We start from the raw sequence: 12,522 nt of genomic DNA, 5'->3' as shown, positions 1-12,522 counted from the left end.
CGGGCTGGGCCAGATTGTTATCAGGAGCGGGTGGGGAGGGACAACGAAAAGTCCAGTAGCACCTTTAAGCCTAATCAACTTTACTTTAGCATAAGCTTTCGAGAACTACAGTTCTCTTTGTCAGATGCATGGAGGGTATGAAGAAACTGGTCAGATATATATATATAGGTGGTGAGGGGAGGGAGGAGTAGATGCAATCAGTTGCAAAAGTCATGGAAGAGGCGGAGTGGGCAATCCAGGCTGGGTGTGACCCCTTCCCTCCATATCTGAATCTGAATAGAATGCCTGAGAGGCAGTTACTTCTGATAATGACATAACCATTCATAGTCTCTATTCAATCCAAGTCTGAGTCAAATTTACATATGAATTCCAATTCAGCAGCTTCCCGTTGAATTCTGTTTTTGAAAGGGGATGGGGATGGGGATGGGGATGGGGGAGAGCCATGAGATGGGGGAGAGGCACACCTCTACCCCTCTTGCTACTGCCTGCACAGCAACAGCCCTGGTGAAAGACTAGAGCTACGCTGCTTCAGACCTGAACTGATGGCCCAGCGCCTGAGAGAGAAGGCCACAATCTGCTTTTAAAATCACACACACACACACAAGGGATGACCGGGGAATAAAAAATGGTTTTGCAGAAAGGCCGTCTGGATTCTTGGGAAAGGATGAATGAGTAACGGGTCCAATGCTAAAGGGGATGGAGGAATCTGGAAGTGCCCACCGAGGCCTCCTCTTGGGTGTTTTTCTGAACAAACATCCCAGTAGGCCCCCTGCTCAAGGTTCTCAGCACATTAACATGTCTGGTTTGCATTTCAGTTTTGTCGAGTGGTAGAAATGGTTGGCAACGTGGCGTTATTTGATTTTCTGTATTCAGCAAATGGTGAGTTTCTTGGACCAATTGATAAACCCATCCCCTTAATCTTTATCCTTGACCCTTTCTTTAGCATCTTCTCCTTAAAAGGGAGGGGAAAACTCAAGAGTTTTCTTTTTAAATGCATGGCAGAGAAACTTTAATTTTTGAAAAATGGGATGATCAGGAGAAGGGGAATTATAGTTTTTCCATCTGTAGGACAGAAAACAATCATGGCAGACATTTTTACGCCTACGCCTAAGAAATACTAAGGGTACACCTGCAAGTGTAATGTAGGAATACAATAAACATGCCTTTGCAAAGACTTATGTCATATAAAAACACTCAAAAGGGAATCAGCCCAACTACAGTTCCCTGACGGCTTTCTGCTTGTTGACAACTCAGTTTGGTGTTGTCAAAAAAAAAATGTTTTCATAGGCAGCAACTCACAGGTTCTAGTCCATGAAAGCTAATGGTAGAATGAAAAAAACTGTTAGCGTTTAAGTTTCCTCTTCGCTAAGGTTTATGTTGTTTATTCATTTATTTCATTTATACCCCCCATCTTTGTCCTCAATGAGGACTCAAAGTAGCTTGCATCCTCCACGTTACCCTCACAGCATCCCTGTGAGGTAGGCTAGCAACTGGCTCAAGGGAACCCAACAAGCTTCCATGGTGATAGACTAACATGGCAGCTCTACCGGAGTTGGAGGTGCACGTTTCAGAGACTAGCTATCTGGTGTGTGGTTTTGTGCAAGATTTCTAACCTGCTTTGGGGAGCTGCTACTCCCAAAGCTGCACACAAGAAAGTCCAATGAAACAACTTGATATCACAGGCTGAACATTAATACAAAACTTTTTTTAAAAAAAACTACAAAAACACCATAGAGCTAATTTCCAAACACAAAATGAAAGAGGATTGCTATTTTGTCTGCTTCCTGAAGCCCAAGAAAACCACAAAGCTATGAAATAACAATAGCAATAGCAATAGCAATAGCAATAGCAATAGCAATAGCAATAGCAATAGCAATAGCAATAGCAATAGCAATAGCAATAACAACATTAGATTTATATACCACCCTTCAGCACAACTTAATGCCCACTCAGAGCAATTTACAAAGTATGTCATTATTATCCCCACAGCAAAACACCCTGTGAGGTGGGTGGGGCTGAGAGAGCTCTGAGAGAGCTGTGACTGGCCCAAGGTCACCCAGCTGGCTTCAAGCGGAGGAGTAGGGAATCAAACCCGGCTCTCCAAATTAGAGTCCCGCCCTCTTAACCACTACACCAAACTGGTTGATAGCGGCTAATTTTTATAGCATCTCTGAACCGGTGGGAGATTTGTCTGTGTGTGCCTGTAACTCTGTGACGCTGCAATAACAACATGTCTAATTTTGTGCTTTCAGTTTTGTTCCAAGTCCGCACGACAACATCCCTCCATTATCAGCTGGCTGCTCTGCCACAGATAACATCCATCACCCTTGCACTGAAATTAAATGTGAGCAGTGGGCTTGACCCAATAACTTTGTCACCGGTTGGTTCTTAGAAGGCCTTCTTTCCTTAGAGCGAGACAGACCCAAGAGAAGTACCTACTCAGAGCCTCAATTCAGGCATCATGAAAAACCAGTGTTCAGCTAAAGTGATTATGGTCTGGATTATCATCTGCTATGATTAGTCAGTGTCAGTGTCGTCCCTGGCTTGAAGTTGGTTTACAATATGATGGAGATTCATGATCAGAGCTCCTCTGTCTACATTTTTTTGACAAGCAGCCATGTGAAATTCTTCTCTCAGTCCCCAGTCTACCATAGAGTCTCTCTACACGAGATGCCTCGGAGTGTGTTCATCAAGTGTAGGGAGACGCAATGTTAGCCAGGAAGCGTAGTTTAAAAAGATAGAGTCAGCAGAAATCGCTCCTCAGAGGGTTTGTTAATTTCATCTTCACCTCCTGAAGGCTCTGTCAATTTCACCTCTCCAGTCTCAAACTGGGTGAGATCACAGCCAGAGGGCAGCAAGGAATGGAAATGTGTTGGAGATGCCTTCCAGAGCTGGGCTTGGACCTGGAGAGGTTATAATGGGCTGAAGTTTCCCTTCTGGCATTTCACAGCCCCTTCACACAGCTCCAGTGTATAGCCAAGCCTTTGCCCTGCTGCCAGCTCTGTCTTTTTAAACTACCCTTCCTGACTACTATTGAATCCCCCAGCATGTGTCCTTCGTGTGTCAGATGTCTTATGTAGAGAGACTCCCATGGGATAATAGAGACTATGTTTTATGCTGCCTTTCCTCCGAGGAGTTCAGATTAACATACATGGTCCACACATACAACAACCCTCTGAAGTAGGTGAGGCTGAAATGCAATAGCTGACCAAAGATCACCCAGTGATCATCATGGATGAGAAAGGATTTGAACCCAGGCCTGGGATGGCAAACCAAGGGCTGGCAACCCCTGGGAGCTTGTAAGAGTGGGTCAAGCATCGTGTGGCACTATGTGACCTTGCAATTTCACTTGTTGTGCAAGCAGAAGTGATGTCACGTTACCATAGAATTTCTGGGGATTCCTAGAGTTTGGCCACACTTCTGGTTACACATCTGAAACGGATATTGTCGCATTGCTGGCATGTCACTCTCCCCACCCCACCCCATTTCTCCCACTGCTGCACTGGGCAGGAGCTGGGGGGCAGAGGAAGGGGGTGGGAAGTCTCCCGGTTCTCCTAATCCAGCCCTCTCTGGTCCAAGTGCAATATGTTCTCCATTGCACCCCACAGCCTAGGAAATAGGTACTGGCTGGATTCTTGCAAGGGTCGTGGGCTGCTCTTGTAGCGCTGTATAGGATGTCTTCGACAATAATAGCGTTGTTTCCGATCCTCCACCTCCTCTCTTTACAGATCGTGATTCGAACTGCTGGACGATTTCTCACCGTTCCAGTCAGCGACCATGCCCCCGCCATTTTCCCTTCCGTGAAGGGCAGCGCTCTCTGCTTGCTTTTCACCCAAGATGCTCTTAACGCCATTCTGCCAGTGGTTATCCGGGTTACGCCTCAGGAGTTCATTACCACGCCACAAGTGGTGAGTTTGTTGGTGGTAAATGACAGGTTAGATCCGATGACTCCTTCCCCACTAACTTGTCCTCTGGCGGAGAAAGACTCCCTCCACTGAAGGAAGGTTCTCACCGCTGGGGAAATTGCTAGAAGTGAATCAACCCAGTGATCTTATTCCCTTTTTTACTGTCTTGGCTCTCTTCCAAGAATCCTGAAAACTATATTTTGGTGGGGATACTGCAAATTCTCTCTAGATATGCCTAGTCCCCCCCCCCCCACCCCATCCTCACACCCACCCAGCCGAAGTGCATCCTGGAAAGACAGGATGACGCTGGACTTCGTTTTGGTCTGTAGTGCAGACATGACTTGCCACACATGGTTCACAGCCTGCTGTACTCATTGGGTTCTCATTAGATTAACGCTCTGCTAACTTGGGAGCCCTGTGGTGCAGAGGGGTAAGCAGCAGTACTGCAGCCCAAGCTCTGCTCACAACCTGAGTTCGATTCTGGCGGAAGCTGGGTTCAGGTAGGCGGCTCAAGGTTGTCTCAGCCTTCCATCCTTCCGAGGTTGACTCAGCCTTCCATCCTTCCGAAGTCGGTAAAACGAGTACCCAGTTTCCTAGGGGTAAAGTGTAGATGACTGGGGAAGGCAATGGCAAACCACCCCATAACAAAAAGTCTGCCAAGAAAACGTCGGGATGCGACATCCCCCCCATGGGTCAGTATTAATGACTTGGTGCTTGCACAGGGGACTACCTTTACCTTAACATGGGAACCACTTTTTTCTTGCTTTACTATGAAAGATTACACAGGTACAGAAAGACAGGTAATACCGGCATCGCACCCACTCTCAGTATTTTAGAAATCAGAAAGTCAAGAAGATCCTATATTCCAGCAAGTGAACAAAGAAAAAAATGGCATGTGTGTCCTTGTTTGCATGAAAGCATGTTGTATCCATCAACTTTCATAGCTCGATCCAAGTGGGATACAAGTTTGCAAAGGGAAAAATTCTTCCCATAGTGTTTTGTGTCAAGAAAGCAACTGGGCTCGGCCCTGAACTTCTGGTGTGGGAATTTTAGATCCTCATTGCCTTCCAAAAAGGCAAAGGGGCATAGCAATGACAAAGATCACACATCTCCTTTAAAAACACATCTCCCCCACCTCCTCAAAATGCTAGTAACAAAGCTGGAAGCCCAGTTTCAATGAATGAAACTAAGTGGGGATTGAAGAGTTAAAACTCCATCTACCTTCCCTGCTAGGCAAATCAAGGCTTCTTCGATTTGCGTTTTCTAGACCACCAGAGAAAGGTGCTGTTTATAACATCTGTTTCAGCCATTGGAGAGATCTAAGAGTGACTACAAAATGAGTAATCAAAAACCGGTTGTGCTCTGCCAATGAGAAATTCTCAGATGTGAGAGGCAGGTGGTAGCCAAGAGCAGAGTCTTCTCAATCGTGGCCCCATGTTCCAAGAGAGATGTCTGGGGCCTTCACTGCTGGCATTAGGCGCTACATGAAAACTTTCAAATTTTATTCTGCTTTTGGTTGCATCCACTTTTTTTTTTGTCTTTGTTCATTTTGCTTAGAAATCTTGATTAAATTATCTTCAGATGCCATTTTGTGACTTAGGTTGCGATTCTTTTTTATTTGCTTCTGTTGCTTGGGGAGTGGATGTTGGGAAAGCGGAATATAAATAGTTTTAACAGATGATTGAAAACTGCACCTGCCGTTTCTCCCCTGCACAACAACACATCTGGCCGACAGTTCTCCGGCTCCATCCAGCTCATAAATGCAGTGGCTGTTCTCCTTTCTCATCAAAAGGTAAGCAAATGTTGTCTCTGGTTTCAGTTTTTGGGGCTGGGAATCGGGTTCCTTTCACCCTTCAAGTGTGCACCTGAAACCTCAGTGCCTTTTGTTCAGGGATTATTTTAGGGTGCCTTCTTCTAAAACGTACGTGTGAGCATTCATCCAAGCTGAAAACCTACACAGGAAGCAAACTTGCCTCTGTGGCAAAAGTTTTTTTTTCCCCCTCTCTGTTGAGATTAAGCTGCAGGGTCGGCTAGAACTCAAAACAAGTGCAAAGGTCTCTAGCAAACTGTAAACATTTTTCTTATTTTCATTCCATAACTAAGATTTCAGCGTTGGAAGTGATTATTTCCCAAAAGTGTTTCGAACTCATAACAAAAGTATGGCTCAAGCGTTTGAGGTGTTTATATTATAGTGAGATATGACTGACCTGTCACTCAAGCTTGTCTGGTGCCACATATTCTGGGAAATGTAATTCTGAAGAGATGTTTGTATTAAACTTTTTGATCTTTTATTCTGTAAACAATTAGTGCTAATGCTGAAGTATATAAGAGACTCTGATGTAACTAGATCCAGAGTTAGCCATGTTAGTCTATAGTTGCAAAGTAGTAAACAGTCCAGTAGCACCTTTAAGACGAACCAACTTTATTGTAGCATAAGCTTTTGAGAACCACAGCTCTCTTCATCAGATGCATCGGATGAAGAGAGCTGTGGTTCTTGAAAGCTTATGCTACAATAAAACTGGTTCGTCTTAAAGGTGCTCCTGGACTCCTTTACTCTGATGTAACTGTTCTTTATGCATATGAGCTGGAAAGAGAATGTGCATCTGAGCTTTATTAGGAAATATTAAAACTCATATTTCTCTATATCACTGTACCTGGTGTCTTGGATTATATTTGGGTAAGTGGTAGTAGGGAAAATTTATAATTGGCAGCAGTGATCGATTAAAAAAAAGTTGGTTGTTGTGGGTTTTCCGGGCTGTATTGCCGTGGTCTTGGCATTGTAGTTCCTGACATTTCGCCAGCAGCTGTGGCTGGCATCTTCAGAGGTGTAGCACCAAAAGACAGAGATCTCTCAATGTCACAGTGTGGAAAAGATGTTACTCAGGAGGGGTGGGGTTGAGCTGGGTGTTAATCTTCTCTGCAGGGCTATTGTCGGGTATAGAGTGTTTTGTTCCCTATCACCTTTCAAGCATCACCTCTTTGTTCCCAACTCTTGCAGTGTCCCCAGTGCCCTGAAAAATCACCCCTGAAAATTTCACTCTCTGTGGTTGAAGCAGCAACCATCGTCCTGCAGCCGAGCAGCACCTACCTCCGCCTCGTCCTCGAGATCACAGTGGGTGCCAAGGACCCCCTTGGGGCGATCATAGACCTCTTTGTGCTCAAGGCTGTAAGTCCTGACATGAGCGATGGCTCCTTGGCTTGCTTTTCCAGACTGCAGAATGGCCGGGAGGAAGAGCCGTTGGGTCCTTCTCAGCCGCCCGTCCCTGAGATTTTTCTTTGTTGTTTGATTTCAGAGCCTTAAACTGAGCGTCGAGATGTCCGTTCACGACTGCAGGCTGATCTTCTTCACAAAGCTGATCAAGTATCCCATCTCATGATTACTTGATTTTAGGGGGGCTATGGCATGGTAGCCAAACAGTTCCAGTGTGTTGGTCCCGGAAGATGGAGCAAACACAGGGCTGCCGACCTCTAGGTGGGGCAAGGAGTTCTCCTGGAACGGATCTCCAGGCTACCGAGCTCAGTGCCGCTGCAGAAAATCCTGTTTGGGGTAGTTTGGTGTAGTGTTTATGAGCAGCAGGACTCTAATCTGGAGAGCCAGGTTTGATCTGGTTTGTTCTCTTTACCGTAGAGATTGAAAAGATACCTAGAGCATCTCCCGATGTAGCGATGTCACTTCTGGGTTTCCACCTGGAATCCTTAGCCCCTGTTAGGAAATGGAACGATGATCCCTTGATAACAACCGTTCAGGGGCCCCTACAGCCGTCTTGCCCTGCAGGCCCACCTCCAGTCAGCCGCAGCCCTGCAGATTACATTCTCTCTACCCATCCCTTACAGGCTCTTATCACAGTTGAGCTTGTCCTCTGGGAAGAAGAGTTGATGTCTTTCCAGGCAACCGAAGCCCGACTAAATCCTGCAGTGAGCTGCCGCTCCCTTCTACTTAAATGCAGCAGCATTGGCTGCGCTCATTACTGTCTGGCCGGGGAAAGTGTCTATCAATCACTTGAATAGCTGGCACCACGCTTGAAAGCTGTCCTGGTTAGTTTCGAGACTGAACTTGTGTGTAATAAATGAACTTTGGATGGGTCATCTCTTACTTATTTACCTTTTCCCACAGAGTCGAGCTGCGTGTGATTTCCTCAGACATCGGACATATTTCTGTAAGTTCTTTTCTGGGCAAAAGAGAGATCAGTTGATAGATTACAATATAAAAGTAGCATATATTTAAAAATCAGATTAAAATAAATTCTAAAGTGTAAGGCCCTTAGCGGCTTTATTTTAGCAATTAGAAACCAGCCAATATGGAGGATTAAATGCTTGTAGGAAAGGCTCAAGTTTGGCGCTAGTGAGCCTCAAGTGGGAGGAAGTTCCACTGGTGTGCAGGACCCACAACAAAAGTGATTGCCAGTGGGAGAAGCAGGATTCCCAGGGAAGATACAAGAATCCTGTCCCAAGAGCCCTTCAGAGCAATAGATCTCTGGATGGGAGTTAGCCGTGTTAGTCTGTAGTTGCAAAATAGTAAAAAGTCCAGTAGCACCTTTAAGACTAACCAATTTTATTGTAGGATAAGCTTTTGAGAACTACAGCTCTCTTCATCAGATGCATGGACGGTATGAAGAAACTGGGCAACAGGAAGCTGCTGAATTGGAATTAATATGTAAATTTGACTCAGTCAGACTTGGACTGAATAGAGACTCTGGATGGTTATCTCATTATCAGAAGTAACTGCCTTTCAGGCATTCCATTCAGATTCAGCAATGGAGGGAGGGGGGTCACACCCAGCCTGGATTGTGCACTCCATTTCTTTCATGACTTTTGCAACTGATTTGCATTTACATGGCCCCTCACCCCCTGCACCCTCTCCCCCCTCCCCTCACCACCTATATCTCTCTGGCCAGTTTCTTCATACCCACCATGCATCTGATGAAGAGAGCTGTGGTTCTCATAAGCTTATGCAATTTCAAAGCAATAGTTCCCAAGTTTTAGGTAGGTGAACCCAAGTTCAAATTTACTTGGTAAGGTGTCTCAACTTAAAAAACAGAGTGTGCATTAATACATAAAACTGCAAAATATTAGGACCCACTATCACAAGCTTTGTGGCCCACTTTTGGATCAGGAGGAGTCAGGACCCACAGGTTGGGAAATGTTGCTTTAAATGTTCTAAAAGCCATCCTTTACATTGAGAGCCAGTTTGGTGTAGTGGTTAAGAGCAGTGGGACTCTAATCTGGAGAACCGGGTTTGATTCCCCGCTCCTCCACTGGGTGACCTTGGGTCAGTCACAGCTCTATCAGAGCTCTCTCAGCCCTACCCACCTCACTGGGTGAATGTTGTGGGGATAATAATGACATACTTTGAAAACCGCTCTGAGTGGATGTTAAGTTGTCCTGAAAGGCAGTATATAAATTGAATGTTATTTTTAAAAATGTTATTAGTGTGCCTGGAAGACAGTGGGCAGCTATCTGTATATAGCACCCACACTGACCCTCTGCACTCGCTGAAGATTTGTAACAATCTTCAAGGGTAGGCCCACAAAAAAGCTCTCGCCAGTGATAAGAATCTGCTTTGTTGATCCACATCTTTGATCCACCTAGCTGAGTAACATCTATGGATAAGGGGCAGAGGCTATCTAGGATCTCAAGCCTAGAGAAAATGATTTCCCAGCATTTTGCTCTCCAAGGTCCCTTCCAAGCTGGAGATTCCAGGAACTGAAGGTGGGGCTTTTGACACACAACGTATGGCGCCTAGCCACTAAACCTCAGATTCGATTAATAAATAAAACTGCAAAATATAGGACCCACTATCACAAGCTTTGTGACCCACTTTTGCATCAGGAGCGGGAGGGCAGAAGGGGTTGCATCGGTGCTTGGTTTTCGTGGCCCTTCTTACATGCCCAGGGTGCTGTCGATCACCACCTTGGGGTCGGGTGGTGGTTTTCCACAGGCTGGTTTGGCTAGGGATCCTGAAGGTGTTTTGCCATCTTCTGGGCATGGAGCAGGCGTCACTGGGGCAGCCGGGGGGTATTTATGAATTTCCTCCATTGTACAGGGGGTTGGACTAGACGACCCTAGAGAACCCTTCCAACCCTATGACTCTATGATTCTATGATCTTCCTAGCATGAACAGCAAAGATGGTCCCCTAAAACGTACTCCTGTTAGAAAGGCCAATGGAGTCCCTTTTTGCTAGTTCAATTACTGCCTTCACTTGACTGCAGTCCTTGAGTTCCAGCTGGCAAATAGTAAGGGACACAGACCTTCCATGGGTAACTTTTCCTAACTCACTCATGCAATTTGTTCAGCAGGATTTACATACCCACATAGTCTTTATCTATTTATCTAAGCTGCCTTTCCACCCAAATACAGTCTCCAAGGCAGCAAACATCAAAATGTTAAAACATTTCTACGTTAAAACATTTTAGCAGCATTTAAAATAGAGTATACATATTTTTTTAATTCAGTAAATATGTATAAACACATAACACTTATAAATCAACCAAGGAAGAGGGCCTATGACAGTTATTGGGGGTATGCCTGCCACATGCAATAAAAAAGACAATGATAGAGGGAGACGGACAAATCTCCTTGGGGAGGGAGTTCCAAAGTTTTGTCACCACAGCTGAGAAGGCTCTTTCTCAGGTTGTCACCCCTCTAGCTTCAGATGGCTAGAGGGGTGATCCAGAGAAGGGCCTCCAAAGATGACAGGAGTGGGTTCATACGAGAGAAGATGGTCCTCTCTGTATGCCGGCCCCATCATATAAGGCCATATAAGGCCATTAAAGGTCAATACCAGCAACTTGAATTGTTCCTAGAACCAAATTGGGAGCCAAAGTCAATGAAACAAGACCAGACTCAGGGCTTTTTCCCAGCTGGAACGCCGTGGAACGGAGTTCCGGCACCTCTTGAAAATGGTCACATAGCCGGTGGCCCCGCCCCCTGATCTCCAGACAGAGGGGAGTTTATAGTGCCCTCCGCACCAAAGTGCACCAATCTTAACTCCCCTCTGTCTGGAGATCAGGGGGCGGGGCCACCGGCCATGTGACCATTTTCGCCGAGGGCAATTTAAACTTTAAAAACTCCCCCCTTGTTCCAGCTGACACAAAGTGATGTCATTGTGCAGTCCTGGGAGCGTGCGTGCACTTTGCGCACATGCATGTGGTACCAGGGGCACCACCTCCTGCCTAGAGTTGCCCCCTGTGCTGGCAACCCACTGAGTTCCACCACCTCTTTTCCCAGAAAAAAAAGCCCTGACCGGACTTAGACAACCTATTCTGTCTGCAGCATTCTGTACCCATTGCCCCAGCTGTGTAGCTGAGCATGATCCAATCTGAAGCCTCCACGTTCAGATACAGCACACATCTTCTCCCAGTGATCACCGCAACAAATGCTATTTCTTGCAGGTTACCAGTCTTACGAAGTGGATGCATCTTCTTCTAGTGGAGACATTTATGCCACGCATCAATGGTAAGACCAGTTAGCTGCCACCTGTGGTAAAGACCACAGCACAGGATCTCAGCCTGCCACCAGCCTTCTCAGTTTCACTGAGTTTATTTACCAGTTCACCCTCCTCCTCATGGTATAGTTTCATGTAGCATCATATTTCTGCACAGAACTTTCCATTAGAGGCCATTCAAGTGTTGAGCTGCAAACCTCTGATCAAGCTGTTACATGAACCTGAATGTTAGAAGAGCCCTGCTGGATCCAGTCATTGCTTCACTCACACCAATGTCCTTTTTTTTTTTTTTTGAAAAAATTTTTTATTGGGTTAGAACATTATTTTTGCATTTACATTCAATTTTCCCCAATTTTTTCATCTCTAACCCCCTCCCTTTCCCCCCCTTTTGTTGACTTCCAACAGCTTTCCCACCCTTTGTCCCCTTTCCCTTATTTTTATTAGCTTCCTCTATCTAAAACAAATATATATTCTCCATTATTCTAAGCAGTACATCCTTAACTATTTTTAACATTGTATGCCCAAACTGTAAGTCTTTGTTTCCATCTTAGATAAACAATTTATCCCATTTTTCAATTTCAAATATTTCTATATATCATAAACCATATAAATCATACATTCATTTATATCAAACAATTTGGCTTATTCTCTATATATTACTCGTTCTATCTTTTTGTAATGATTCTATATATCTCTCATCACGTAGTCAATCAATTTGACCCATCTATATCTTCAGACATTCAGTTTGGTACAAAACTTACCAAAAAAAAAAAAAGAAAATATTGTTAGTTAATCAATCCTTATATTTAATCCTTATAGTTAATTATTTTCTCTATGTTCTGTTTATTAACCTGTATATATCTATATATATATCAATCTATTAATCTAACTGCTTATTAATTCACATTTATCTCTTCTCCCCCCGGTAAAGTCTCCCCCCTCTACTTCAGTACTTCAGTAGTTCTCAAACTGCCACAGTTTTCCTCCCACCTCCCATTTCTTCTCCAGGTATTGTTTCAGCTTCTCCCAATCTGTGTTGAACTGCCCTGAGTCCAGATCTCTCAGTTTTCTTGTCATCTTGTCCATTTCAGCCATATACAGCAATTTGTAAGTCCAATCTTCAATAGTTGGCACTTCTTGTACTTTCCATTTTTGCGCATACAAAAGTCTAG

At 44.8% G+C, this 12,522-nt stretch overlaps 1 protein-coding gene across 1 annotated transcript in view; it reads left to right on the top strand.

The window, feature by feature from the left end:
* Window positions 1-12,522, top strand: part of LOC129330448 (BPI fold-containing family B member 4-like) — a 41,528-nt gene that overhangs the window by 20,495 nt on the left and 8,511 nt on the right. The window contains exons 7-14 of the mRNA XM_054980481.1: window positions 816-879; window positions 2,253-2,344; window positions 3,729-3,908; window positions 5,641-5,697; window positions 6,904-7,071; window positions 7,199-7,266; window positions 8,020-8,062; window positions 11,298-11,361. Coding sequence (XP_054836456.1) covers window positions 816-879; window positions 2,253-2,344; window positions 3,729-3,908; window positions 5,641-5,697; window positions 6,904-7,071; window positions 7,199-7,266; window positions 8,020-8,062; window positions 11,298-11,361 — 736 coding nt within the window. The remainder of the gene's footprint in view (window positions 1-815; window positions 880-2,252; window positions 2,345-3,728; window positions 3,909-5,640; window positions 5,698-6,903; window positions 7,072-7,198; window positions 7,267-8,019; window positions 8,063-11,297; window positions 11,362-12,522) is intronic.

The sequence above is a fragment of the Eublepharis macularius genome, chromosome 5, assembly GCF_028583425.1.
Source record: "Eublepharis macularius isolate TG4126 chromosome 5, MPM_Emac_v1.0, whole genome shotgun sequence".
Taxonomy (NCBI): domain Eukaryota; kingdom Metazoa; phylum Chordata; class Lepidosauria; order Squamata; family Eublepharidae; genus Eublepharis; species Eublepharis macularius.
Note: the sequence above shows the minus strand (reverse complement) of the source record. Positions and strands in the feature narration are given on the sequence as shown.